This window comes from Mobula hypostoma, chromosome 3 (genome assembly GCF_963921235.1).
Source record: "Mobula hypostoma chromosome 3, sMobHyp1.1, whole genome shotgun sequence".
Classification (NCBI taxonomy): domain Eukaryota; kingdom Metazoa; phylum Chordata; class Chondrichthyes; order Myliobatiformes; family Myliobatidae; genus Mobula; species Mobula hypostoma.
Window position 1 is genome coordinate 107,278,471 of NC_086099.1, and position 25,847 is coordinate 107,304,317.

General features: G+C 42.1%; 1 protein-coding gene across 1 annotated transcript in view; it reads left to right on the forward strand.

Annotated features, from left to right (window-relative positions):
* The window catches only part of prss12 (serine protease 12), a 165,725-nt gene that overhangs the window by 73,561 nt on the left and 66,317 nt on the right, over nt 1-25,847 (forward strand). Inside the window, exons 5-6 of the mRNA XM_063043572.1 lie at nt 23,854-24,032; nt 24,983-25,124. Coding sequence (XP_062899642.1) covers nt 23,854-24,032; nt 24,983-25,124 — 321 coding nt within the window. The remainder of the gene's footprint in view (nt 1-23,853; nt 24,033-24,982; nt 25,125-25,847) is intronic.

Genomic DNA, 25,847 nt, shown 5'->3' on the forward strand with positions numbered 1-25,847 from the left:
TTTCTGAGTCAGCTATTAGTACGAATTCATCAGCATATCTGATATTATTTATATTATGGCCTCCAATTGTGAATACTCTTCAGAAATTGTCTGCCTGGTGTCAGTGGTCACGTACCCGGACTTGTGATATGCACCAGCTACTCATATGTCCAACCACCACCTGCTCCCATGGCTTTATCTAACCCTAACTGGGGGGCTAAGCAGGTGCCATGCCTTGCCCAAGTTGACCTGCAGGCTAGCGGATGGAAGTGCCTTGCATCTCCTTTGGTAGAGATGTATCTCCACCCTGCCATCCAGTTAGTTGTCAACTATGCTAATTTTGCCACTGTTCCTGCCTCTTAGCATCGAACATACACCCCTCAGGCATCCTAGCTTCCAAACTGTCTGAACAGTTGCAGCAATGACAGCAAATCACCAGCATCTCTTCATCACAGGTTGAGGAAACCCCCAGTTCTGGATATCTTAAAGTAAAAAGGGTAAGGGTTGCACCATGTTGCAATAAATAAAGGCATCCGTTAGTCTTGCGAGACCATGGATCTGCACCTGGAAAGTCTTCACTGTCCAGGGCGCAGGCCTGGGCAAGGTTGTATGGAAGCCCGGCAGTTGCCCATGCTACAAGTCTCCCCTCTCCACAACACCGCTGTTGTCGAAGGGAAGGGCCAAGGCCGATACAGCTTGGCACCAGTGTCATCGCAGAGCAATGTGTGATTAAGTGCCTTGCTCAAGGACACAACACGTTCCCTTGGCTGGGGCTCAAACTCATGACCTTCAGGTCGCTGGTCCAATGCCTTAACCACTTGGCCACGTGCCCACACACCATGTTGCAATAAAAGAAGGATTTTAAAACAATATGTTTACAAAAAATGCAGACCCCCATTATCAATGCCTTTAGTCCCTCCATAACCAAAATCACACTTGTGCTTTCTCCCATGCTGGTCTGCACGATCTCCTCTATGGGTTTAAAAAATACACCCATGCTTACCCTCCTGAACCTCTTCCCTGTTGCCTACTATTAAGCACCATATTCTTCTCTGAGAGATGTTGACAGCTCCAGGCAATGAACAATGTTCGGCAGCTCTGGCTACAAACAGCAATTATTAGAAGGAACAGGCAGCCCCAAATTAATGGGCTGCTTATAACATAGTGATGGGTTAAGGTAAGGCGTGGGTTCAGCTGGAGCAACCATAATCAGGATAAATCAAATTCTGCTGTGTATTTGAATATTTCATTAAAGCAGCAATGATTTTCTGCCACATTTGCTGGCTCTGGCGTGGTGTACACTTAACTACCTGACATTGATATTGTCCCTGTGCGCGTGTATATGAAAATTGGTCAACACTTACTAACAGCTTGAAATAAGTTGCACTTAAAAGGCAGAAATTATGATTAATACTATACTTATGTAAATGTTTAATGTGATCATAGTAAATTTTCTCTGCAAAGTTCAAAAAGTTCCAAGTAAATTTATTGTAAAAGTACATATCTGTCACTATACACAACACTGAGATTCAATTTCTTGTGGGCATTCTCAGTAAATACAGAAAACTTAATAGAATCAATGAAAGACAGACAAACTATCAGCAAAGACAACAAGCTGTGCAAATACAAAAAGAAAGAAAAAAATAAGTAAATAAATTAATAAGTAATAACTATCGAGAACATGAGATGAAGAGTCCTTGAAAGTGAGTCACAGGTTGTGGGAAGAGTTCAGTAATGCAGTGAGTGAAATCATCCCCTTTGGTTCAAGAATCTGAAGGTTGAGGGATAACAAGTGTTCTTGACCCTGGTGCTGTGAGTCCGGAGCTCCTGTACCACCTTCTTGATGGCAGCAGTGAGAAGACAGCACAGTCTGGGCGGTGGGGACCTAGATGGTGGATGTTGTTTTCCTGCGACAGCGCTCCGTGTAGATGTGCTCAGTAGTGGGGAGGGCTTTACCTGTGATGGACTGAGCTGTATCCATTAATTTTCATAGGCTTTTTCATTCAAGGTCACTGGTATTTTCATACCAGGCCATGTTGCAGCTAGTCAGTATACTCTCCTCCCCACATCTAAAGAAGTTTGTGAAAGTTTTAGATAACATGCGGAATCTTTGCAAGCTCCTAAGAAAGTAGAGGTATTGCCGTATTTTCTTCATAATGACACTTATGAGCCGGTCCCAGGACAGATCCTCTGAAATGATAGCACCGAGGAATTTAAAGTTACTGACCCTCTTAACCTCTGATCCCCTGATGATGACTGGCTCAATGATCTCTGGTTTCTTCCTCCTGAAGTCAATAATCAGCTCCTTGGTCTTGCTGACACTGAGAAGGACCCTTTCTGGATCTCCAAATGGTATGGGAAGCTGCTGCTTGATTCTGTGCAGTCAAGGATCTGTTGTCTAAGAAGGAAACTAGTGTACGGATCTATCTCTTTTAGTGCAATGACCCGACCTTAGCACTAATTATTAACTGCTAACTTACCCATGCGTACTGATTTGTTGCTTTCTATGCAAAGTGAATACACAAGTTAATGTCACCCCTGAGTGAAAATAACAAGACAATGGCCGTATTTGGGAAAGTTGATGAATTTTGATAGTGCTACTGAGGAATGGGAATTGTATATCGAGAGGGTTGAACTGTATTGTAATGCTAACAACGTGGATGAGATGAAGAAGGTCTCCACACTTCTTAGCTTAATGCTTCCCATAGAATATAGAAGAGTACAGCACAGGAGCAGGCCATTCGGCCCACAGTGTTGTGCTGAACCAGCTAAAAAGCAAATCAAAAACACCCAAACATTTAATTTATCCGTCTACATTTTCTCCCTGGTTTCCTCCCACATTCCAAATGTGTGTTGGTTGGAAGGATATTTGGTGGCTGTAAATTGTTCCAAAGCATAGGTAAGTGACAAGCAAATTGTTAAAGGACATATGAGAAAGAATAGGTTAAGGGGAATAAGTAAAAGAATGCAATAGATGGCTTTATCATAAGGTCTGTTTGGCATTGAATTGATGGACATAAATGCCCCCTTCTTATTGGAGATATGAAAATAACATTTCCCAAAAAAGTGGGTTGGACATGACTCTGTCATCTCCCCAAACTAGAGTTAGGTATGACTCTATCATCTCCCCAAGCTAGAGTTAAACATAACTCTGTAATTTCCCCAAACTAGAGTTAGGCAACTATGTCATTCCCCCAAACTAGAATTAGGCATAACCATATCATCTCCCCAAAACTAGAGCTAGGCATGACCATGTCACCCCCACCCCCCAACTCGAGTTAGGCAACAATGCCATCCCCCCAAACTTGAGTTAGGCATGACTATATCATCCTCCCCAAACTATAGTTAGGCAAGACTATGTCATCTCCACAAACTAGAATTAGACCTGTGTAACACCTATGCGGTGCAGGTCCTATCTCGTGTGACTGGTTGCCCCACTCTATGAGAAAATCAAATTACATAGTACTACACCAGGTGCTAGTAAGTCATCAGAAGGTCTAGATATCGAAAAGAGGTAGTGAATGGAAAACACACACTTCTGGAGGTAAGTTTTGTTTATTAAAAAAAGTCAAGATATACAAAATATTTACATGAGTGAGAACAATTTAAAATTTCAACATTCTGTTAGATTCGGAAGCTCAGATATCAACAAAAAACAAATTCCTGTTTAGTTAGAATCAGTGATATTCATTAGAATAATCTTTGTTACTCCAATTTATCTAATTAGATCTAGTGTTTCTCCCTATTTAAAGATTTACAGACTAACCTTTCCTTGTTTTAAAATTCCTAGTTAGTTAGAAAACTAATTGAATTCCTGTTCTTAAGTATTATGGTCAACTTCAGTTTCAGTTCAAGTCAGCATGGCTACAAATACAATTTCAGTTTCAAAACTTATATATCTATACAGCTTAACTCCTTTCACGACAATTCTCCAACATCACAACATTTAAACAAAGTAAATCTCATTCTGTAATTTATCAAAGTCTTCGTAAAAATAATCAGTTCTTGCAGAGAATCAAATTCAGATCCTTCAAATGAAAATAAACTTATACACCGAAGTGTATTAAATCCTCTGCGTCATTAAACTTTTCATTCCCATGCTGGTTCTTCAATCTTGAGTGGCTCACCATCTTGTTTCTTGTTTCATTGGATGAAATAGTTGATCATCCACAGAAAGTCAATTCACAAACTTATACAACAGGAATACAATCCATATGTGTTTTACCCATTCTATTTTCTATTTCAAAATTACTCAATATCACATTGTAACTCAGAAATGTTACAACACGACTGAACATAGTTCACAAACAGATTGATATAATTGGAACAGTAGAAGTTTTAACTCACCAAATCCCTTGGTGTGATTTAACAAAGATAATTTCAGGTTACACAGTAGTGATCCTCTGCCGATATTATCTCATTACAGCTATCGTCTCTCCTCCAGGGGTTTCATCCTGAGGTTTTCAAGTGAGTAGGGTAGATATACTCATTACTAATTCCATTTTTAACAGTTTATAGCTTTAGTTTCTAACAGTTTGCTGCATTTATCTCGCCTTCCTGCGCTTGTGTCAGCCATGCCTTGTTATTGCATAACTTTTTTTTTCAAGTTCTCATTTTTTAAAATTTTCATCCCTCCACAGGTGGCGCTTTCTAACATTACATCTCTTGTGTTTAACTAACCTTGGTTCCATATCACTATGTCATTTCCTCAAACTAGTGTTAGGCACGACCATGTCATCCACCCCAAACTAGAGTTAGGCATGACCACGTCATCCATCCTAAACTAGAGTTCAGCATGACCACATCATCTCCCCCAAACTAGGGTTCAGCATGACCATGTCATCTCCCCCAGACTAGGGTTCAGCACGACCATGTCATCTCCCCCAAACTAGAGTTAGGCACGACCATGTCATCCACCCCAAACTAGAGTTAGGCACGACCATGTCATCCACCCCAAACTAGAGTTAGGCACGACCATATCATCCACCCCAAACTAGAGTTAGGCATGACCACGTCATCCATCCTAAACTAGAGTTCAGCATGACCACATCATCTCCCCCAAACTAGAGTTCAGCATGACCATGTCATCTCCCCAGACTAGGGTTCAGCATGACCATGTCATCTCCCCCAAACTAGAGTTAGGCACGACCATGTCATCCACCCCAAACTAGAGTTAGGCACGACCACGTCATCCACCCCAAACTAGAGTTTGGCATGACCACATCATCTCCCCCAAACTAGGGTTAGGCACGACCATGTCATCTCCCCCAAACTCGAGTTAGGCTTTACCATGTCATCTCCCCAAAGTAGGTTTTGGCATGACCATATCACCTCCCAAATGAGGGTTAGGCACGACCATGTCATCTCCCCCAAACTCAAATCAGATATGACTATGTCATCTGTCCAACATATTACTCAATTGTTCATACTGCGACATTGCAGATAATCTGCAAAAATCTGCAGTAGATTGAATAGAAGAAGACTGTCCAATATCTGTTGTCTTGAGTCAAGAACCAAAGCTCCCTTAAGTTCAGTTGCCAAAATACATGGATCATATATGTTAAACAGCAGGCTGACCTACAACTAGGCATTGTTGACTCATTCCATTAAAATTACAAATGAACGAGGCGTATGTTAAACATCAACATAACAAAGACTTTTTTACCAAATTTCCTCTGCTCCACACACAACCTTTGTCAATAAGGGTATAGGAAGAGAACCTGTAAAATATGGATAACTTTTTCTAGCTTGGGAGTCATGTGAGGGCAGGCATTGATAATGATGCTTCCCACCACCTACAGTGCAGCAGACAGCCTTTAGAAACAGGGACAAAAGAAAGTGCTTGGAGCTCAAGATCTCTAACCCAGAATTTATTTATTTAGCAAGACAGTGTGCATAAAGCCATTCAGGCCATTCAAGCTATGCTGCCCCATCAACCCCCGACAAACCCGATTAACCTTAACCTAATCATGGGACAATTTACATTAACCAATTAACCTACTCATGGGAGGGAACTGGAGGACCCAGAGAAAACCCATGGTATTACAGAGACTCCTCACAGAACAACATCAGAACTGATCTCCAAACCCTGGAATGTCCTGAGCTGTAATAACGTTGTCCTAACCATTACACTACCGTGGCGCCCCAAACATGGTCAACCAGCCATCCCTTCCCTTCCTGACTGCCTCAGAGTCATGGCCTATCCAATGTTGTTTACACAAAGTTATCCAACTTGTTGGCAGAATAAATGAACAAATGTCATCTCTTTGTGTCTAGGCTCGAATTATACTCAATGCGATAATTGTATTCAACAGGCAGTCACACTGTTCACAAGCCAAGCATTCTACTCTAAGCCCTTTCACACCAAGAGAATACCAGAGAGCAGAGGAAATGTTTTAAATTTCTTTTCCAAGCCACCATGCAAAACAAAATCTTGAAGTCTCATTTACTCATGTGAATCCCTTGCATACGATAGACCAAACTGAAGAAGGAATATTCAGGAAGACCAGAGAACCTTAAGCTTCTTCGTTGGAAGCAAACTAGCCCACACAACCCAATTGCATACGTATCCCATCAAGCACTTCTTGTCTCACCTGTGGAATATTCAGGATTTGCTACCTTGGACTCTTCAGCCATCTCAGAACCCATAGAACTGGAGTGAAAACAAGTCATATTCACCCCAAGAAACTACCAAAGAAGGAATAAAAATTGTCCTTCTACCTTTTCTTTTGCATATTTTATTACATGTTTCATGCCACCTCAATGAAACATGCTTTCCTGGAGGGCTTCTCATTGTGCATCTTCCTTAATATTAAGGTCACCCAGACAGTCTTATATTCTAATTCATACCAACATCCATTCAGCTGTCACTCTGATCCCTTCTGTCCTGCAACATACATAAAAGTTGCTGGTCAACACAGCAGGCCAGGCAGCATCGCTAGGAAAAGGTACAGTCGACGTTTCGGGCCGAGACCCTTCATCAGGACTAACTGAAAGAAGAGCAAGTAAGAGATTTGAAAGTAAGAGACTTTCAAATCTCTTACTTGCTCTTCTTTCAGTTAATCCTGACGAAGGGTCTCAGCCCAAAACATCGACCGTACCTCTTCCTAGAGATGCTGCCTGGCCTGCTGCGTTCACCAGCAACTTTGATGTGTGTTGCTTGAAATTCCAGCATCTGCAGATTCCCTCGTGTTTAACTTTCTGTCTTGCTGGTTTTAACAACCTCTTCTGTGGACCAAGCCCTTTAACTCACCTCTGCTGATCTCTCTAGCTCTGCAGCCCTACCGCTATTTGAGATGTCTGCAGTCCTTCAGATCTAATGTCTTGTGCAGTTTCAGTTGTCTTCCCTCCACCGTTGAAGGATAACTTTTCTATTGCCTAACCAAATTCTGGAATGTCTTCCATTAACCTCTCTACTTATCTACCTCTTTCTCCTCCTTGAAATGCAATCCTTCAAATGAGTGTTGGGCCACTTTTCTAATGTACTTTTGTGTGAAAAGAACATTTACTCCTGTGTTTCTTGTTAATACAAAGGGCAGATACAAATTACTAGACTGAGAACATATTGATTGTCAGGTTACCTACCTGACTTTGCAAAGTCGTTTCAATAATTTTGACCTGCTATATGGTTTCACCAAAGCAAACTCAGAGATTATCATGTAAAAGTTTAAAGATTCAGCCCCCTGAAGGGGAGAATGCTTTCTTTTTTGGTCAGAGTGGAATTTGGTCATTTGAACGCTGATTTTGAAAATGCTGGTTGTTTGTACAATGTGGATAACAGGCATGCACATCTCAGTTTTGATAACAAAAGATCATATCTTGGCAAACACTTTGTCCTTGAATTTTCATATAGCTACTGCTGCTGTGAGAAATTGAGAGAAGTGTGCTACTATTCATCTTGATTCTTGATTGAAACAGACAGTATTGAGGAAGCTGGACAGGGTGGAAGTATGGTCTAGTACACTTACAGGAGGTGACTCTTGAAGGCCTTAAAAGTTGCTGAAGACTTAGGTGGGCAGAACAGCTTAGGTGGACAAACTAGTTTGTTCCTTTGCTCAAGCAACACACATCAAAGTTGCTGGTGAACGCAGCAGGCCGGGCAGCATCTCTAGGAAGAGGTACAGTCGATGTTTCGGGCCGAGACCCTTCGTCAGGACTTTGCTGTTCCTTTGCTGTTCATTTGAAGTAACACAATGTGTGTAAAGAATGTCTGTCAAAAAAATATTGTCCAGAGTAAAATCTCACTTGTTTTCTTCATAGTAGTTTTAATGCAGAAACATTTTAGAAGCACTTACATATTTAAAGTAGAAATAACTGAAGTTGTTTCATATTATATGAACATTCCAAACACGTTAATGTATGCTATCATTTTCATTTGCCAAAGAGTTCACCCAAAGTTCACAGTTAATTGAAGTGTTAGCTTCTTAAATTAAAAAAAGATCTACTTGCTTGCCGTTTTGCTGTCTACGACTCATTTTCCTGCATTACAGTGTGCCCTTCACAAGATTTCAACATAACATTGATAAAGGTACATTAAGATATTGAAGAATGAAAAGAACAGTTTCACCTTAAGGCAAAAATAAAATGTCATAGTTACCTTCATATTGAATTGTTTCCTTTATCACAATAACACAATGAATGGTCACTCTGGAAGTAATTTGTTTTGTGAAATATGATTCTGTTGGAGTATCAGAGAGATTGTATGAAGATTGTGAACTAATTTATTTGAAGTCTATGAACTTAGCTTTTATTACAAGTCTCTATCAGAAGGAAAAGATAGAAAATTCTGTGTGATAAATAAGAAACACAAGTAGATTTAAATAAAATTCCCTTGTCTTATAGAAGACAAAAGCTTTTAAACCTATTAGGCAAAAGAATTTCATTGGAATTCTAAAGAATTCAAATGCAAAAATTGAACAACATTATTTCAATACAGGTGCATCTGTACACCTGCTCATTAATACAAATATCTAACCAGCCAATTGTGTGGCAGCAACTCAGTGTATAAAAGCATGCAGTCATGGTTAAGAGGTTCGGTTGTTTTTCAGACCAATCAGTGATATTCATTAGAATAATCTTTGTTACTCTAATTTCTCTAATTTGATCTAGTGTTACTCCCTATTTAAAGATTTACAGACTAACCTTTCCTATTTTTTTAAATTCATGGTAAGTTAGAAAACTAATTGAATTCCTATTCTTAAATATTATGGATAACTTCAGTTTCAGTTGAAGTCAGCATGGTTACAAATTCAATTTCAAAACTTACATATCTATACACCTTAACTCCTTTCGCGACAATTCTCCAACATCACAACATTTAAACAAAGTAAATCTCATTCAGTTATTTATCAAAGTCTTCGCAAAAATAATCAGTTCTTGCAGAAAATCAAATTCAGATCCTTCAAATGAAAATAACCTTACTCAGCCAAGCATATTAAATCTTCTGCATCTTGAAACATTTCATTCCCATGCTGGTTCTTTGACCTTGGCAGGCTCACCATCTTGTTTCTAGTTTCGTTGGATGAAATGGTTGATCATCCACAGAAAGTCAATTCAAAAACTTATACGAAAAACTCCTGACCTGTATACAACAGGTTTACAATCCATATGTTTTTATACCCAGTCTATTTTCTATTTCAAAATAACTCAATATCACATTGTCATTTCAAAACATTTCTCAGTAACAACACTACTGAACATAGTTCACACACAAAATGTTACACTCAGAACAGTAAAAGTGTTATTTCACCCATGGGGAAGAAATGTGATCTAAGTGACTTTGACCTTGGATTGATTATTGGTGCAAGATAGGGTGATTTGAATATCTCAGAAACTGCTGATCCCTTGGAATTTTTATGCACAACAATCTCTACAGTTTACCAAGAATGGTGTGAGAATCCAGTAAGCAGCAGTGTTGTGGCCAACAATGCCTCATTAACGAGAGAAGTCAGAACAGAATGGTCAGATTAGTTCAAGCAGACAGGAGGGTGACAGTAACTCAGATAACCAGGCATTACACCAGTTATCTGCAGAAGAACATCTCTGAACACACACCACTTTAAATCTTGGGCTGCAGCAGCAGGAGACCTCAAACATGGTAACAATGAAAACTTCAAAAGGCTTAATTATTCTCATCTTTGTAAAGAAATCCTACCCTCCTCTTTGATCCAGTTCCATTATTTAAGGCCATCAAAGAATAATAATCCCGAAGAAGGGTATCACCTGAAATGTCAGCTGTTTGTTCACTTCCATGGTTGCTGCCTGACCTGCAGAGTTCCTCCAGCATTTTTTGTCTGTTGCTTTGGATTTCCAATATCTGCAGAATTTTTGTATGTTTATGTTGCTAATAATTTGGATGATTCTTTACTAAATCCAGTGCATTCAGAAGCCCAGAGGTTTGGCCTGACTAACTTATCCTTAGCTATTTGCATATAGGCAACACAAAATCTCAACAGACGTACCCACTGAGGGTTTAATTAGAAGAAACTGATAGAACAATAGCAAAGCTTTACAAGTTGTTAGCCAAGCAGAAATAGAATCTCACGGGCACCTTTATAATGGACTTTTCCCATCATTACAAAAGCAAAGTAAGCTCTTACTCTGAAAATAACGTCATTTGTGATAATTATTATTCTGCTGGTGTATCAAGAAGATTGCATGTAAATCAATTGTTGAATTCATATTTCAGATGAAAATATACTTGCTATTTGGAATATGTATTTAAAGTAGATTAGTTTTGGAGATTTTATCACCTAACTTCATTGTCATTGGTTCACCTTCCTTCATTCAGCCAATTCAAAGGGAAAAGAAAAACTTTGTTACCCATTTGGATCAATTTTGGCTTGTTAATGAAGTAGTCTTCTCGACCTCATCGGGGCATTTTCTGAAAAATAATAAATTTGAAGAAAATGGAAGACTAAATGTAATTTTGTTAAAATCATATTGCCTGGGTTACATTTACCTCTATCTGGAGATCAGTCATCAGTTATTGGAGTTCGAGGATGACTTGGATGCTGGCAAAACAAAACAGCAGGAAGTCAACTTCAGTCCTGCACATTAGTGATAGACCATCATTGTTGGCAGTGTCCAGATGTCAAATATCTATAATTCTGCTCCACCCTCGTCAAACAAAAAGCATTCTCCCACTCATCATGGCAGCACCCAGCTGGGAAGTATAGATGAACTATCTGCTCAATCCATGTTTCAGCTGCCTGCTACTGCTGGATGTTGCTGAAACCCTCACACATAAGGTGCAAGTTGTACTGATTCAATAATGATTCCCAAAACAACGATGCTGATCTTAAATATCTTTGGTAGAGACATTTACCATTTCTCAGTTGGCCTATTAACTACAGCACTGCAAATGATAGGGATGCTTCTCATTCAGGGGGAAACGGTTTAAGAAAGGAACTTGTCAGAAGCAAGCTCCTTGCAAATAATAGAATTCCAATAATTGCATCTGTGAACTGAAACTCTTCATTCCCCTTAGCAGTAGGAGGGAACATTTCTGGCAGAATGAACTAAAGAATTGTTTTTTTCAATCACCCAGCCCTGATGTTCAAATCCTGTATATACTGAGAAAAGAATATTACTGACAGCTTAATCTGTCCCCAGTTGGCCAGACAGAGATTTTTTAAAAATCCTTTATATAGGTCTCTAGACTTGAATGTAAGACATCAATGGAAATTTTGGAGACTGGGTAATGTAACAAAATGTAAATATCATGCTGGAATATTGTCATCCTTGTGCCAGCTAACATTTTTTAGTAACACAAACAATTATGTCTGTGAAAAAACTGTTTTATTGTCCAATTTTCCATCTGTTCAGAAAGGCAGTTAACGATCCCTGGAAAATTATTTTCTTAAAGGAAAGGTAGGTATACTGAATGTCTGAGTACTTCCCAGCGAGTACCCTTCCTTTACATTTAAGTTTTTTTCAAAATAGTTCAGGCTCCACAGGAAATTCCAACTTCAAGACTTTTATGTAATAATCTATCAAATTATTTCTTTAAACCCCACCTATATTCTTTCAGCTAGAAATTCTAAAGTACATTAAACCATGTTAAAATGACACTGCTGTAAGTGTCAAATATTAGTCAGCCGTAATGTTGCTGGTCTCCAGGTTGTCCATGAAGCCCAAGACAAAACGAGTTGGCAAAGACAGCAGACAATAGAAATGTGCTCAGAAGTCTTCATTTATAAACTCTTGTTACAGCAGAAAGTGTTGATAAGGTTCAGGGGAATTGGTGAGAAATGACTTCTGAAGAAGATGGAGCTCTGTGTAGAGGAGAGGATCATATGAGAAACAGTGAATGGTAGAGCAAAACTGGGCTGCATTAAAGACTGAAGCAGTACAGGAAGAATATAGGGTTATGGGATGGTGATGGAAAACTTGTGAAGAGTTAGGGAATGACTGGAGTGGGATACTGGGGAAAAGGAAAGTTCATGGAAAATAGGAACATACATCAAAGTTGCTGGTGAACGCAGCAGGCCAAGCAGCATCTATAGGAAGAGGCGCAGTCGACGTTTCAGGCCGAGACCCTTCGTCAGGACTAACTGAAGGAAGAGTGAGTAAGGGATTTGAAAGCTGGAGGGGGAGGGGGAGATGCAAAATGATAGGAGAAGACAGGAGGGGGAGGGATAGAGCCGAGAGCTGGACAGGTGATAGGCAAAAGGGGATACGAGAGGATCATGGGACAGGAGGTCCGGGAAGAAAGACGGGGGGGGGTGACCCAGAGGATGGGCAAGAGGTATATTCAGAGGGACAGAGGGAGAAAAAGGAGAGTGAGAGAAAGAATGTGTGCATAAAAATGAGTAACAGCTGGGGTACGAGGGGGAGGTGGGGCCTAGCGGAAGTTAGAGAAGTCAATGTTCATGCCATCAGGTTGGAGGCTACCCAGACGGAATATAAGGTGTTGTTCCTCCAACCTGAGTGTGGCTTCATCTTTACAGTAGAGGAGGCCGTGGATAGACATGTCAGAATGGGAATGGGATGTGGAATTAAAATGTGTGGCCACTGGGAGATCCTGCTTTCTCTGGTGGACAGAGCGTAGATGTTCAGCAAAGCGGTCTCCCAGTCTGCGTCGGGTCTCACCAATATATAAAAGGCCACATCGGGAGCACCGGACGCAGTATATCACCCCAGTCGACTCACAGGTGAAGTGATGCCTCACCTGGAAGGACTGTTTGGGGCCCTGAATGGTCGCCGCTTCTCCCGTCAAGCTCTGAAGGCGACGCTCTCCGCCATGAGGAGGTACTTGGTGTCCCTATCCCAGACCCTTCCACACCTTCGGGACACTTTCTTCGCCGTCTGTAATGGTCCTACCCGGTATTTCATCCTCCGTCGGATCCACGCCTGCAATCGCCGTTTTTTTGACTTTGTCATGTTAGGCAAAGATCGCAAGATCCTACATCTACGGACTCCAGAGCCTGCCGGCCCCGACGCTAGCAGGCATGAACTTTCAATTGCGGCCTCTGCCATTGATCTCGGCGGCTCCAACACCTCAGGACATATTCAAAACCCGGACTCCAGCAACGACCATGGACACCTTCACAGCGATTGCGCAACCACCAACTGCGACTCCAGCCTTGAACTCCAGGCCGGGTCGTTATGTGCTGCTATTGTGACTCCCGTCTCCCCTTCCCCCACCACCACTCTGCAGCCCCGTCTTCCTCAGATCCCACCGTCAACTCCTGGGCCCTCAGACGCTCCATCTTCCTCTCACCCCAACCCTCCCCTATCCACTGACACCACCAGCCTCCCCCCTCCCCCCTCTGATCCCAGCTCTCATCCGTGCCGGGTCTTTACCATCCCCTCCGACCTTCAACTGTCGGAGGCAGAACGCTCTGTTCTCAGTAAGGGCCTCACGTTTGTCCCCCTTCGCCCACACCTCAGCGAGTTCCGTGTTCGCCACGATGTGGAACTTTTCTTCCGCCGTCTCCGTCTCCGAGCCTACTTCTTCAGCAAGGACTCTTCCACCCCCACCGATGACCCCTTCTCCCGTCTTCAACCCTCCTCTTCTTCATGGACACCCCGCTCTGGTCTTCTGCCTGCTCTGGATCTCTTTATTGCCAACTGCCGATGGGACATCAACCGTCTCGACTTCACCGCACCTTGTCCCCATTCCAACCTCACTCCTTCGGAACGCTCTGCTCTCCACTCCCTCCGCACTAATCCTAACATTATTATTAAACCCGCTGATAAAGGGGGTGCTGTTGTAGTCTGGCGTACTGACCTCTACCTTGCCGAGGCACAGCGACAACTCGCGGATACCTCCTCTTATTTACCCCTCGATCGTGACCCCACTAAGGAGCACCAGGCCATTGTCTCCCACACTATCAACGACTTTATCCGCTCAGGGGATCTCCCATCCACTGCTACCAACCTTATAGTTCCCACACCCCGCACTTCCCATTTCTACCTCCTACCCAAGATCCACAAACCTGCCTGTCCTGGCCGACCTATTGTCTCAGCTTGCTCCTGCCCCACCGAACTCGTTTCTGCATACCTCGACACTGTTTTATCACCCCTTGTTCAATCCCTTCCGACCTATGTTCGTGACACTTCTCACGCTCTTAAACTTTTCGATGATTTTAAGTTCCCTGGCCCCCACCGCTTTATTTTCACCATGGATGTCCAGTCCTTATATACTTCCATCCCCCATCAGGAAGGTCTCAAAGCTCTACGCTTCTTTTTGGATTCCAGACCTAATCTGTTCCCCTCTACCACCACTCTGCTCCGTCTAGCGGAATTAGTCCTTACTCTTAATAATTTCTCCTTTTGCTCCTCCCATTTCCTCCAAACTAAAGGTGTAGCTATGGGCACCCGTATGGGTCCTAGCTATGCCTGCCTTTTTGTTGGGTTTGTGGAACAATCTATGTTCCGTACCTATTCTGGTATCTGTCCCCCACTTTTCCTTCGCTACATCGACGACTGCATTGGCGCTGCTTCCTGCACGCATGCAGAACTCGTTGACTTTATTAACTTTGCCTCCAACTTTCACCCTGCCCTCAAGTTTACCTGGTCCATTTCCGACACCTCCGTCCCCTTTCTAGATCTTTCTGTCTCTGTCTCTGGAGACAGCTTATCCACTGATGTCTACTATAAGCCTACTGACTCTCACAGCTATCTGGACTATTCCTCTTCTCACCCTGTCTCTTGCAAAAACGCCATCCCCTTCTCGCAATTCCTCCGTCTCCGCCGCATCTGCTCTCAGGATGAGGCTTTTCATTCTAGGACGAAGGAGATGTCTTCATTTTTTAAAGAAAGGGGCTTCCCTTCCTCCACTATCAACTCTGCTCTTAAACGCATCTTCCCCATTTCACGTACATCTGCTCTCACTCCATCCTCCCACCACCCCACTAGGAATAGGGTTCCCCTGGTCCTCACCTACCACCCCACCAGCCTCCGGGTCCAACATATTATTCTCCGTAACTTCCGTCACCTCCAACGGGATCCCACCACTAAGCACATCTTTCCCTCCCCCCCTCTCTCTGCATTCCGCAGGGATCGCTCCCTACACAACTCCCTTGTCCATTCGTCCCCCCCATCCCTCCCCACTGATCTCCCTCCTGGCACTTATCCGTGTAAGCGGAACAAGTGCTACACATGCCCTTACACTTCCTCCCTTACCACCATTCAGGGCCCCAAACAGTCCTTCCAGGTGAGGCATCACTTCATCTGTGAGTCGACTGGGGTGATATACTCCGTCCGGTGCTCCCGATGTGGCCTTTTATATATTGGTGAGACCCGACGCAGACTGGGAGACCGCTTTGCTGAACATCTACGCTCTGTCCGCCAGAGAAAGCAGGATCTCCCAGTGGCCACACATTTTAATTCCACATCCCATTCCCATTCTGACATGTCTATCCACGGCCTCCTCTACTGTAAAGATGAAGCCACACTCAGGTTGGAGGAACAACACCTTATATTCCGTCTGGGTAGCCTCCAACCTGATGGCATGAACATTGACTTCTCTAACTTCCGCTAGGCCCCACCTCCCCCTCGTACCCCAGCTGTTACTCATTTTTATGCACACATTCTTTCTCTCACTCTCCTTTTTCTCCCTCTGTCCCTCTGAATATACCTCTTGCCCATCCTCTGGGTCACCCCCCCCCCGTCTTTCTTCCCGGACCTCCTGTCCCATGATCCTCTCGTATCCCCTTTTGCCAATCACCTGTCCAGCTCTCGGCTCTATCCCTCCCCCTCCTGTCTTCTCCTATCATTTTGCATCTCCCCCTCCCCCTCCAGCTTTCAAATCCCTTACTCACTCTTCCTTCAGTTAGTCCTGACGAAGGGTCTCGGCCTGAAACGTCGACTGCGCCTCTTCCTATAGATGCTGCTTGGCCTGCTGCGTTCACCAGCAACTTTGATGTATGTTGCTTGAATTTCCAGCATCTGCAGAATTCCTGTTGTTCATGGAAAATAATTTTTTTTTCACAAAGCATGTAAACTCTTGCATTACAATATAGAATTGCGTGCCCTTTATCTGTGGATAGTTTTGGGATAGAGTTTGCTTGTGGAGTTGTATAAAATGAGTGAGATCAAGCTACTGGTCTGTTTTATATTTATCAATTTTTATCCCCAGTGATTTAAATTAAATTAATATCTGATAGAGTGGAAAAAGGCTGCTGACTCACTGACATCAGCTTCACAACATCCTACAAGATCAAAACGTACTCTTCTGATTAACACACACAAAATGTTGGAGGAACTCAGCCGATCCGGCAGCATTTGTGGAGGGAAATAAAAAGTTGACATTTCAGGCCAAGAGCCTTCATCAGGACCTGATGCTGCCTGGCATACTGAGCTCCTGCAGCATTTCTTGTATGTTGCTCTGGATTTCCAGCCATTGCAGAATCTCTTGTGTGTACCCTTTTGATTTTCTCAAAAGAATAAAACAGGTATAGCTAATCAAACAGAACCTATCCTTCACAGATTCATCATAGATCTCCTAATTATCCTTGTCTTATTTAATACACTCCAAAGTTCATCAAAATCAAAATAATGCTGACTTATCCATGATCTCATACTTTATTGTTTTGACATTTTATGGACACTTCAAATACTTTGGAAAAGGGTAATAATTGCCTTGGCTGACTTTACCCCAACTCTTTTCACTGTTCTTTGTACAGAACCACTTGAGTTCAGTAACAAACTAAGAAGGATTTCCCTCTGTATGAGACATCATATCAAGAGGATTAGCCTTTACATAGTCAACTTGGATTCCTCTTTCCTACCACCTACAGGGTCATAGTTTGCCCATCCTTTAATGACCAACACATGGATATCATGGACGTACCTAATTTCTCTTTCTCCCTGCAGCCATTCCCCAAAGACTAACAGGATAGGAAACACTTGTATCCTGAAATAATGTGGAAACCTCACTCTAGTGGAAACTGGAGGGAGGAGGAATGTGACCTTACACTTTCTGTGCATTTAATTAATATTTCAGTAACCTGACCCATGGAAAGTCTTGCCAAGCTTTAATAACATTTTAAGATGTTTCTGCCTCCTTTTAAATTGAACTGATTTCCTTTGGTAACAATGGACTCAGTAAAGTTAGTTGGGATCCTGTGAAGGGCTTGAATTCACACATAAGCATTACCAAGCAACTAAGCAAAATAGGTTATGAAAACAGCAAGGTCAGGCATGACTTTTTTCCTACTGAGAACCCAACACATTCAACTTCTTATTATTTTCTGCATAAATTCATAGACATCTCGGCATTTTCTGTAAGAGCTAAATACTTCCATATGAATATAAAACAACAACCACATAAATTTGGATGAATCAGAATCAGGGAATCAGGTTTAATATTACTGGTATATGTCGTGGCATTTTTTTGTTTCCTCCGGATTCTTGCCAGCATTGCTTAAACACGAGCCTGTGAGCAGCCATTTGCAAGATGAGCTCTAAGGTATCGGAAAAGCCTGAAAGAGCTGGTAAGGGTGTTACACTTAGCGTAAAACTAGACATAATTAAGCGTTTCGATCGTGGTGAACGAAGTAAGGACAAAGTGAGTTTGGCTTGTGGAAGCTGATGAACATGATGTTGAAGAGGTTTTGGTATCCCATGACCAAGAACTGACAGATGAAGAGCTGATGCAATTGGAAGAAAAAAGGATAGCAATCAAAGCCAAATCAGTAATGATAAAGTACGACTTTAATTTTGAAAGGGTACTTCAGTTTAGGAGATATTTGCAGGATGGTTTGAGTCCTTCCAAAGAACTGTGTGATAGAAAAATGCGCGAGGCTCAGCAGTCAAGCAAGCCTTCCACATCAGCCACAGCAGATGATGAACCTCGACGTTTGACATCAAGGCGGGCAGAGATAGAAGAAGATGAGCTGCCTGCCCTAATGGAAACAGATGACGAGATGACACCCCAGTGTCCCACCACCCCAACCCCCAGGCCATGGACAGATACCGATTCGCGGAGAATGCAACAGTAGCCGGGAGGCATCTAGCACATCTTTAAGAAAAAAGCCGAAATAAACATGCTAATTAATTAGGTGCCGCCAACACATAATTGTCGGCCCAGATCAGAGATGACGAAATCGGCAATCGCCTCTGATCTGTGCTGACAATTATGTGTTGGGCGGCACCTAATTAATTAGTATGTTTGTTTTGGCTTTTTTCTTAAAGATGTGCTGTGTGCCTCCCGGCCACCGCTGGACCCCTGCGTGCCTCGTGGCAATGTATCGCTCGGCGGCCTGGAGGGTGGGGACCACCGCACCACCCAACCTGCGACGACTCAGTCTAACACACCATTATCGATGTGCTTGGCAAGCTATCTTCCCGATTCCCGTAAGTGATACTACACTGTACATACATTATTTCTACTTTATATTGGCTGTGTATTTTTAAGTGTTATTTGGTATGATTTGGCAGCTTTATAGCTTAAAAGGTTACTGGAGAGAGTGTTCTTGCCAACAGCGCTTGCGTGAGATTTTCTACCGACGGCGCTTGCGTGAGATTTTCGCTACGGAGAACAGTTCAGTAATGATTATGGAAAAGTATTTCTACTTTATATAGGCTGTGTATTTATCATATCATTCCTGCTTTTACTATATGTTACTGTTATTTTAGGTTTTATGTGTTATTTGGCATGATTTGGTAGGTTATTTTTGGGTCTGCAAACGCTCACAAAATTTTCCCATATAAATAAATGGTAATTGCTTCTTCGCTTTACGACATTTTGGCTTACGAACCATTTCATAGGAACACTCTACCTTCGGATAGCGGGGGAAACCTGTGCGTGTGTGTGTATATATATATATATATATATATATATAAATTGTTAGACAAGTAGTGCGAAATAGAAATTAAAAAGAAGTGAGGCAGTGTTCATGGGTTCAATGTCCATTCAGAATTTGGATGGCTGAGGGGAAAAAGCTGTTGCCTGAAAATCTTGAATTTTGAAATATTCCCTCTGTTCAGTTTCTAATATAAAATGATGGGTTAGAGCATTGTCCATATTCACATAATATTTAAAGCCAATTCATAATCTAATCTGAGTCTCACTGATGTTACTGTCCAAGAACACTCTAATCAAGCACATTGCACATAAATTCATATAACCTCATGTATGTGTAAGAATTTTTTGCAAAGATCATGGAAAAACTCAGCAAATACTTTCTGAACAGATTTAGTGAATAATTTTACATTACCACCCCTCAGCAGGTGTTGAACATGGATAATCATCAAAACTCTCTGGTAAGTCATCAACAAGGCCACATGATGGCAGCAAACAAGTTTACAAGGCACATTATACATCTTACAGATCCAGAGGAGCTGAGGATTGAAGGGCCCTGTAGGCAATAAATTACTGTTTGAAAGGATAATATTCCAAATTGTCAATGTTTCTAGAAATTTTAATACTGATATTCAAAGGTGATCTCCCAGTTTCTCAGCATGTCGAGGAAAAGACCCTTATATATGCTAAGAATGGATTGGACGAGGGAAGGTGATAATTACCTGAATAATTGGATACTGACAAGCTCAAGCATCTCAATCTTATTTATTTTTAATTATTTCTTCCATAAAGTGCATTTTGTCTGCTTCCGAGGAAATAAATCCCTGATGTACAACCATAATAACAAACTTTCCCAATCACTATGATGTACTGTAGTCCACCTGTGTCCCCTATAATGAAACATTGGCTTGATTTGAATTGCCTCAGTGATTGAGATTTTGTGGCTTAGAAGTTACAGAAGCCTTGCTGGAAAATTCTGGCCACATAAGTAATTACATAAAGTGAATGTTTATGTATATAGTTATTTTGTTTTCTTAAAATCATCCAATCTCTTTAATGTAAATTTGAGGAATCCACTTTCATAGCAAGGCTGACTGTTTGTACTATTTGACCAGCAGAACTGATGGATTTTTTCAGAGTAAAAGAAGAATTACACCAGAATGAGCAGTTGGCTTGATAGGAGTGAGCAGAGTTACAAAAGATGCATAGGAAATTCTTGCCCTTCTACGTCACCTGAATTTTTTTCTTTGGATCTGTCGGGAAATGTAGTGGAGGCTTGACTCAAAAGCAAAGCAGCAGAGCAATAACTTTAATAATCAACTGTAAAATAACAGACCATGAGGGACCACAAAACTAGAGAGAGTAAGTATTAAACACAACAGGCAATCAGGTAACTGACAGATAGGAGCAACTGGTTGAGGCTGGTCGGTTGCATGAGAGCTGGACTTGAGTAGGCTGCAGGGGATGATTTGGACATGAGTGGAAGGTGGAGACTGGAGCTTGCGGGAGTTGGTGCACAGGGGCATGGGTTGGGTAGAGAGAGTCAGACATGGTCCCCAGCCTGGAGTCATCTGGCTGGGTGCCGCCGGTGGTTGGTTTGGTGGCAGTAGGCATGGTTGGCAGCTAGGATCACCGTAGCCCCTTCAGAAGGTGACTAAACAGTGATGAAATCTGTGGTGCTGATGGAATACAGGTGTCGAGGGGCCGATAGGCAGACAGGAGCCCAGAGTACCACTGATTGGAAGAATTGGACTGGGCACTTTGAGGGCAGACAGTGATGATGGTGGGCCAATAGAACCAGCTTTGCAGAAAATCCAGAGTCCAGCGTGCACCTGGTTGGACAGAAGAGGTAAAGAGTGGGCCCAGCGGAGTGCCTCAGAGTGCACAGCTGCTGGCACAAACATGCACTTACTTGTCAAGGGTATCAGCTGGAGCAGGCTCATGCTGTCTGGCCTGGTGGTTCTGGATTTCAAGGTCCCAGATGATCAATGCAAGGATCCTGAGGGATGGAATGATGGGCTGAGGGTCTATCTCCATTTTAGCTGGGTCGAAATATTGTGATAGGGCATCCATCTTGGTGTTCTTGGGGCTGGTTTGGTAGGAAATGGTGAAGTTGAATTGCTCAAAGAAAAGGACCCAATGAGCCTAATGTGGGACGAGTTGGTGGGTCTTTTGTACAGATATGAGGTTCTGGTGCTCAGTCCAGATCAGGAAGGGCTTGGTGTTTCCCATCAGCCAATATCTGCAATCCTCCAGGGCCCAGTTAATGGTGAATAACTCCATGTCTCCTACTCCATAACAGCATTGTGTAGAGTTGAACTTGTGCGAGAAGGCACAAGGGTGTCTTCCCATACAGTCCTCACTGGGAGAGGATGGCCCCAGCACCCACATCAGATACATCCGCCTCTGCCACAAAGGGACTGGAAGGGTGGAGAATGGGTGCGGCATTGATGCATCTCTGAACTCTACGACAGCAGACCATGTTATTCCTGAGGTTAGTCAGGGAGATGAGAGGAATGGCGATTTGGCTGTAGTTCCAGATGAAATAGCAGTAGAATTTGCAGAAATTCAAGAAGTGCTCTAGTTGTTTGAGCTAACGTTGTCAGGTCCATTCAGTGATGGCACACACTTTCTCTGGGTCCATGGTTATGCCTTGGGGTGAAAGGATTTAACCCAGGAAGGAAATGACTGGGCTGTGAAACTGGCATTTTTCTTACTTACAGTACAGTTGGTTTTCGAGGAGATGCTGAAGGACTGAATAGATGTGACAGATGTGATATTGGAAATCCTTGGAGAAGATAAGGATGTCAGTAAGGTAGATGAACACATACCTGGGTAGCATGTCTTGAACGATTTTGGTAATGAAGGCATGAAAACTGACTGGACTGTTGGAAAATTCAACTGGCATCACCAATTATTCAGAGTTATAAATGCCACCTTCCACTCATCCCCTGGTGGATGCAAATCGGGTTGTACCCACTTGGTAGATCCAGTTTGGTGAAGATCTGGATCCATTGGGAGTTTTGAATCAAGGGGAGAGGGTAACAGTTCTTAAATGGTGATTTTGTTGAGTCTATGGTAGTTGATGCAGGAACAGAGAACCCCTTCTTTCTTTTTGTCACAGAAGAATCCAGCGTTGGCTGGGGACTGGGATGCTCGAATGAAGCTATGCTGTAATGCTTCAGCAATGTAGGTATTCAAAACTTGAGTCTCAGGAGTGGAAAGGGAGACCAGACGACCTCAGGTAGAAGTGGTGCCCCAACTCAGCAGTAAACCAGATGACCAGGCGAAGTGAGGGTTGTGAGTGGATAACCAGCAGTAACCCAAGATGAGAGGAGTGTTATGCGAGTCGATCAGGAGGAATTTGATGAATTCACAGTGCTCTCTGAACCTCATGTGCACAGGCCATATGAGGGCCTAACCATCCCAGATCCCAAGAGACATCCCTCAACTGATGTGATGTAGAAAGGGTTAGAGATAGGCTCAGTCGAAAGTCCAAGCTGCAGATGGTAATGGACCAACCGCGCTTCTGCATTCCAGTGAGAGTGCTGAATTCCATGGTGTAATTTAGCACCAAGCTTTGATACAGGCAAAATCTCTGACCTGCTACCCCCCTTCCACTTTCCAGTGGTTTGAAAACCAGGCACATCTCAGAGGTGAAATCCTCATATTTGTTGTAGGGAGTCTTCTTGTCCCACTTAGTGACAACCCAGGTCAGAGCTTACCCAGTCAAGAGACCAAGATAACCCAGTCATCTTAACTCAGTATGTAAGACACAGAGATGGATGGAGCTCAAAATGCAAGGTGCACAGGAAGTTATGGCATTGGGTTGGGCATCCGTCGACATGATCAGGGACCAGAATCCAGAGCTCTGAGGGAGGAGGGTGACTTCACAGGGTTGCTATATCAGGAGAGTGACAGGTAGATGGTCATTGTTTTCCTGCTCCTGGATCACATACTTATGTCAACAGATGAGTTCCTTTAGGAAAGTAACCTCTGCTGGGTCAGTGGAGGGTTCACTGATTCTGTCAGGAATTTTACTGGAGGCTTGACCCAAATGCAGAGCAGCAGAGACAATTCAGCGATGAACGATAACTTCAGTAATTACCTGCAGGATAACAAGCCACAAGGGACCACAAAATAGGAGAGAACAGTTACTAAATACCACATACAACAAGCTAACTGAAGACTTAGAGTAACTGGTTGAGAAAGGCTGGTTTGATGAGTGACCAGGAGCTGTGGATGAGGACTGGGTTTAAATAGGCTGCAGGTCATGTGTCAGGTGATTCCTATTAGCTGGGTGGAGACTGAGAGGTGCCTAGCTGTGCAGGCCTGACAAGATCAGGATAGGATAGGAAAAGGACAGAATGAAATTTTGTCACAGATTTTTCTGCAATGATCCAAGTTATGATACTTCTCTGTCAAAGAGAGACCGTAATCTCTTGCTTGGTGTCAACAGTTTAGGATTAGATTAAAAGACAGTGATAATGTCTTTGCCACTGTAACATTGAAGCACTGTAGGGATATCTCTCAGGATATCTGATAGCTAAAGTAAGAAAAATAATGGAACCATATTGCAAATTTTGAATACTTATTTGCTATTTGTATCTCTACCACCGCAGTACTCCAGCCAAGGCACACAGATTAGCATTTTTTGGAGAAGGATCCGGTCCGATATTGCTGGATGATGTGCAGTGTACAGGCAATGAACTGTCTATAGACCAGTGTCCCAAGAGTTTGTGGGGAGAGCACAACTGTGGGCACAAGGAAGATGCAGGTGTATCCTGCAATCCTCTCAGGGGTAGGTATTACACCAAAATAATACAATTATAATTATACAGTAATTAGAAAAATGGATAGCCATATATTGAATGGAAGTTTACGAGTTATTTTTCAGCATGTAAATTGTTGTACAGTTTTAATTCAATTCTGTTTTATTTTCTGTACATAGATAGGATAAAATCATTTTTAAAATAGTATGGTGGTAAGTCCCTGTGGTTATGGTAGGAGAAAACTATGTGTTCTAGGCCTAGTATTAGGTAAACATATATGATTCCAGGGCAATGTTTTGTATACCATGTTTAGTTCCTGGATTTTTCACTTTTGATAGAAAAGAGCAGATTGTGATAAATTGGCACAGAATTCTGAAAGGAAACATCCCACAGCATCAGTTGGAAAGCATTAACATGTGGGTGTATTTCAATTCCAGTACAGAATGTGAGATTATCTCTAACAATGTCGAATATGAAATGCCTGAAGGGTTGCTGTTGTTCTTAATTTCTGTCTTGTGAATTCATTGTGGAAGGAGAAAGATTAATTTCTTTTGTATTAATCAAATACATGAAGGAATCCTTTGTCCATGCATTAGGCAATAAAAGTTCGTGAATGTAACAGATAGCCTCCCATATGTATACAACATCTGTTTCCAATGGTCATTTGGAGACCTCATGGACAGAGTGAATGAAATGCATCAATTGTAACAAACCTGATATTCCAGAGGAGAAAATCTATAGCTTTAAAACTGCAAGCCCCCAGTGAATTCATTGGTAGGACTCAGTATTAAAGATGATACCTAACAAGTTTTCCTTGACTATTAGTACATTTTGTAAAATAAATCTTTCAGTTTCCGTAATGACATGATTATATTCCAGTTGATGCTGTAAATCATATTAATGCCATTACAGAACAATGCTTTGCCACTTCTGTTGTCAGCCATGTATCCTCATACTCGGCCATTTTTGTCTTGTTCAGACGGTGCACTACGCCTGGTTGGAGGAGAGGGCAGCCACGAAGGACGGCTTGAGGTATTTTATAGTGGCCAGTGGGGAACGGTCTGTGACGATGGCTGGACAGAGCAGAATGCCCAAGTAGTTTGCCAGCAGCTGGGATTCAGGTACTCTAGGAGTTTTTCATCAGCAGTTTGCCCATCAAATGAAAAGAAAACAGAAAGCTGAGAGTTAGATGGAAATTTAAAACCATACTGAGGATGTGGCATCATTTTGTTTTTTTAATTAATTCAGTGTGAAAATGGCATTTGCTTTCCTGCATATAATATAGTCAAAGGCTTCACGTGGGGAATCACACAACAGGAATGCTAGATTTGAATGAACCGTGAATATTAAAGCAAGTTAACAGATAAGGTTGCTCAATTAAATTTAATTGGAACTGCTATTTTTAACTGTGGTTAGCAGGTGATGTAGGTATAATATTTTATGGTCCATAATTGTCATTAACAATTACAAAACCTAACAAGAGGAAAACTTGAATTTTCAAGAGGTGCTTGATACAGTGCTGCACAACATTAGGCTGCATGGAATTGAAGATAATGTAGTATTATAAATTGTAGATTGGTTAATTGACTGAAAACATAATGTAGGAATAAGAAACTCATTTTTGAGTTAAAATAATAAAAATGCTGGAATTATGAAATGAAAATAGAAAATGCTGGAAACACTCAGGAAGTATCTATGGAAAGAAAAATAGATTTGATGTTTCATGTCAAAAAAAAATCTTCATCGGAGCAATGAGGATGTCTATTATTTTTTCAGTTAGATCAGTGTGAAATCAGTACCAATGAGGCCCCTTTGACCAGAAATGCTAACTCTCTTTTAAAAGA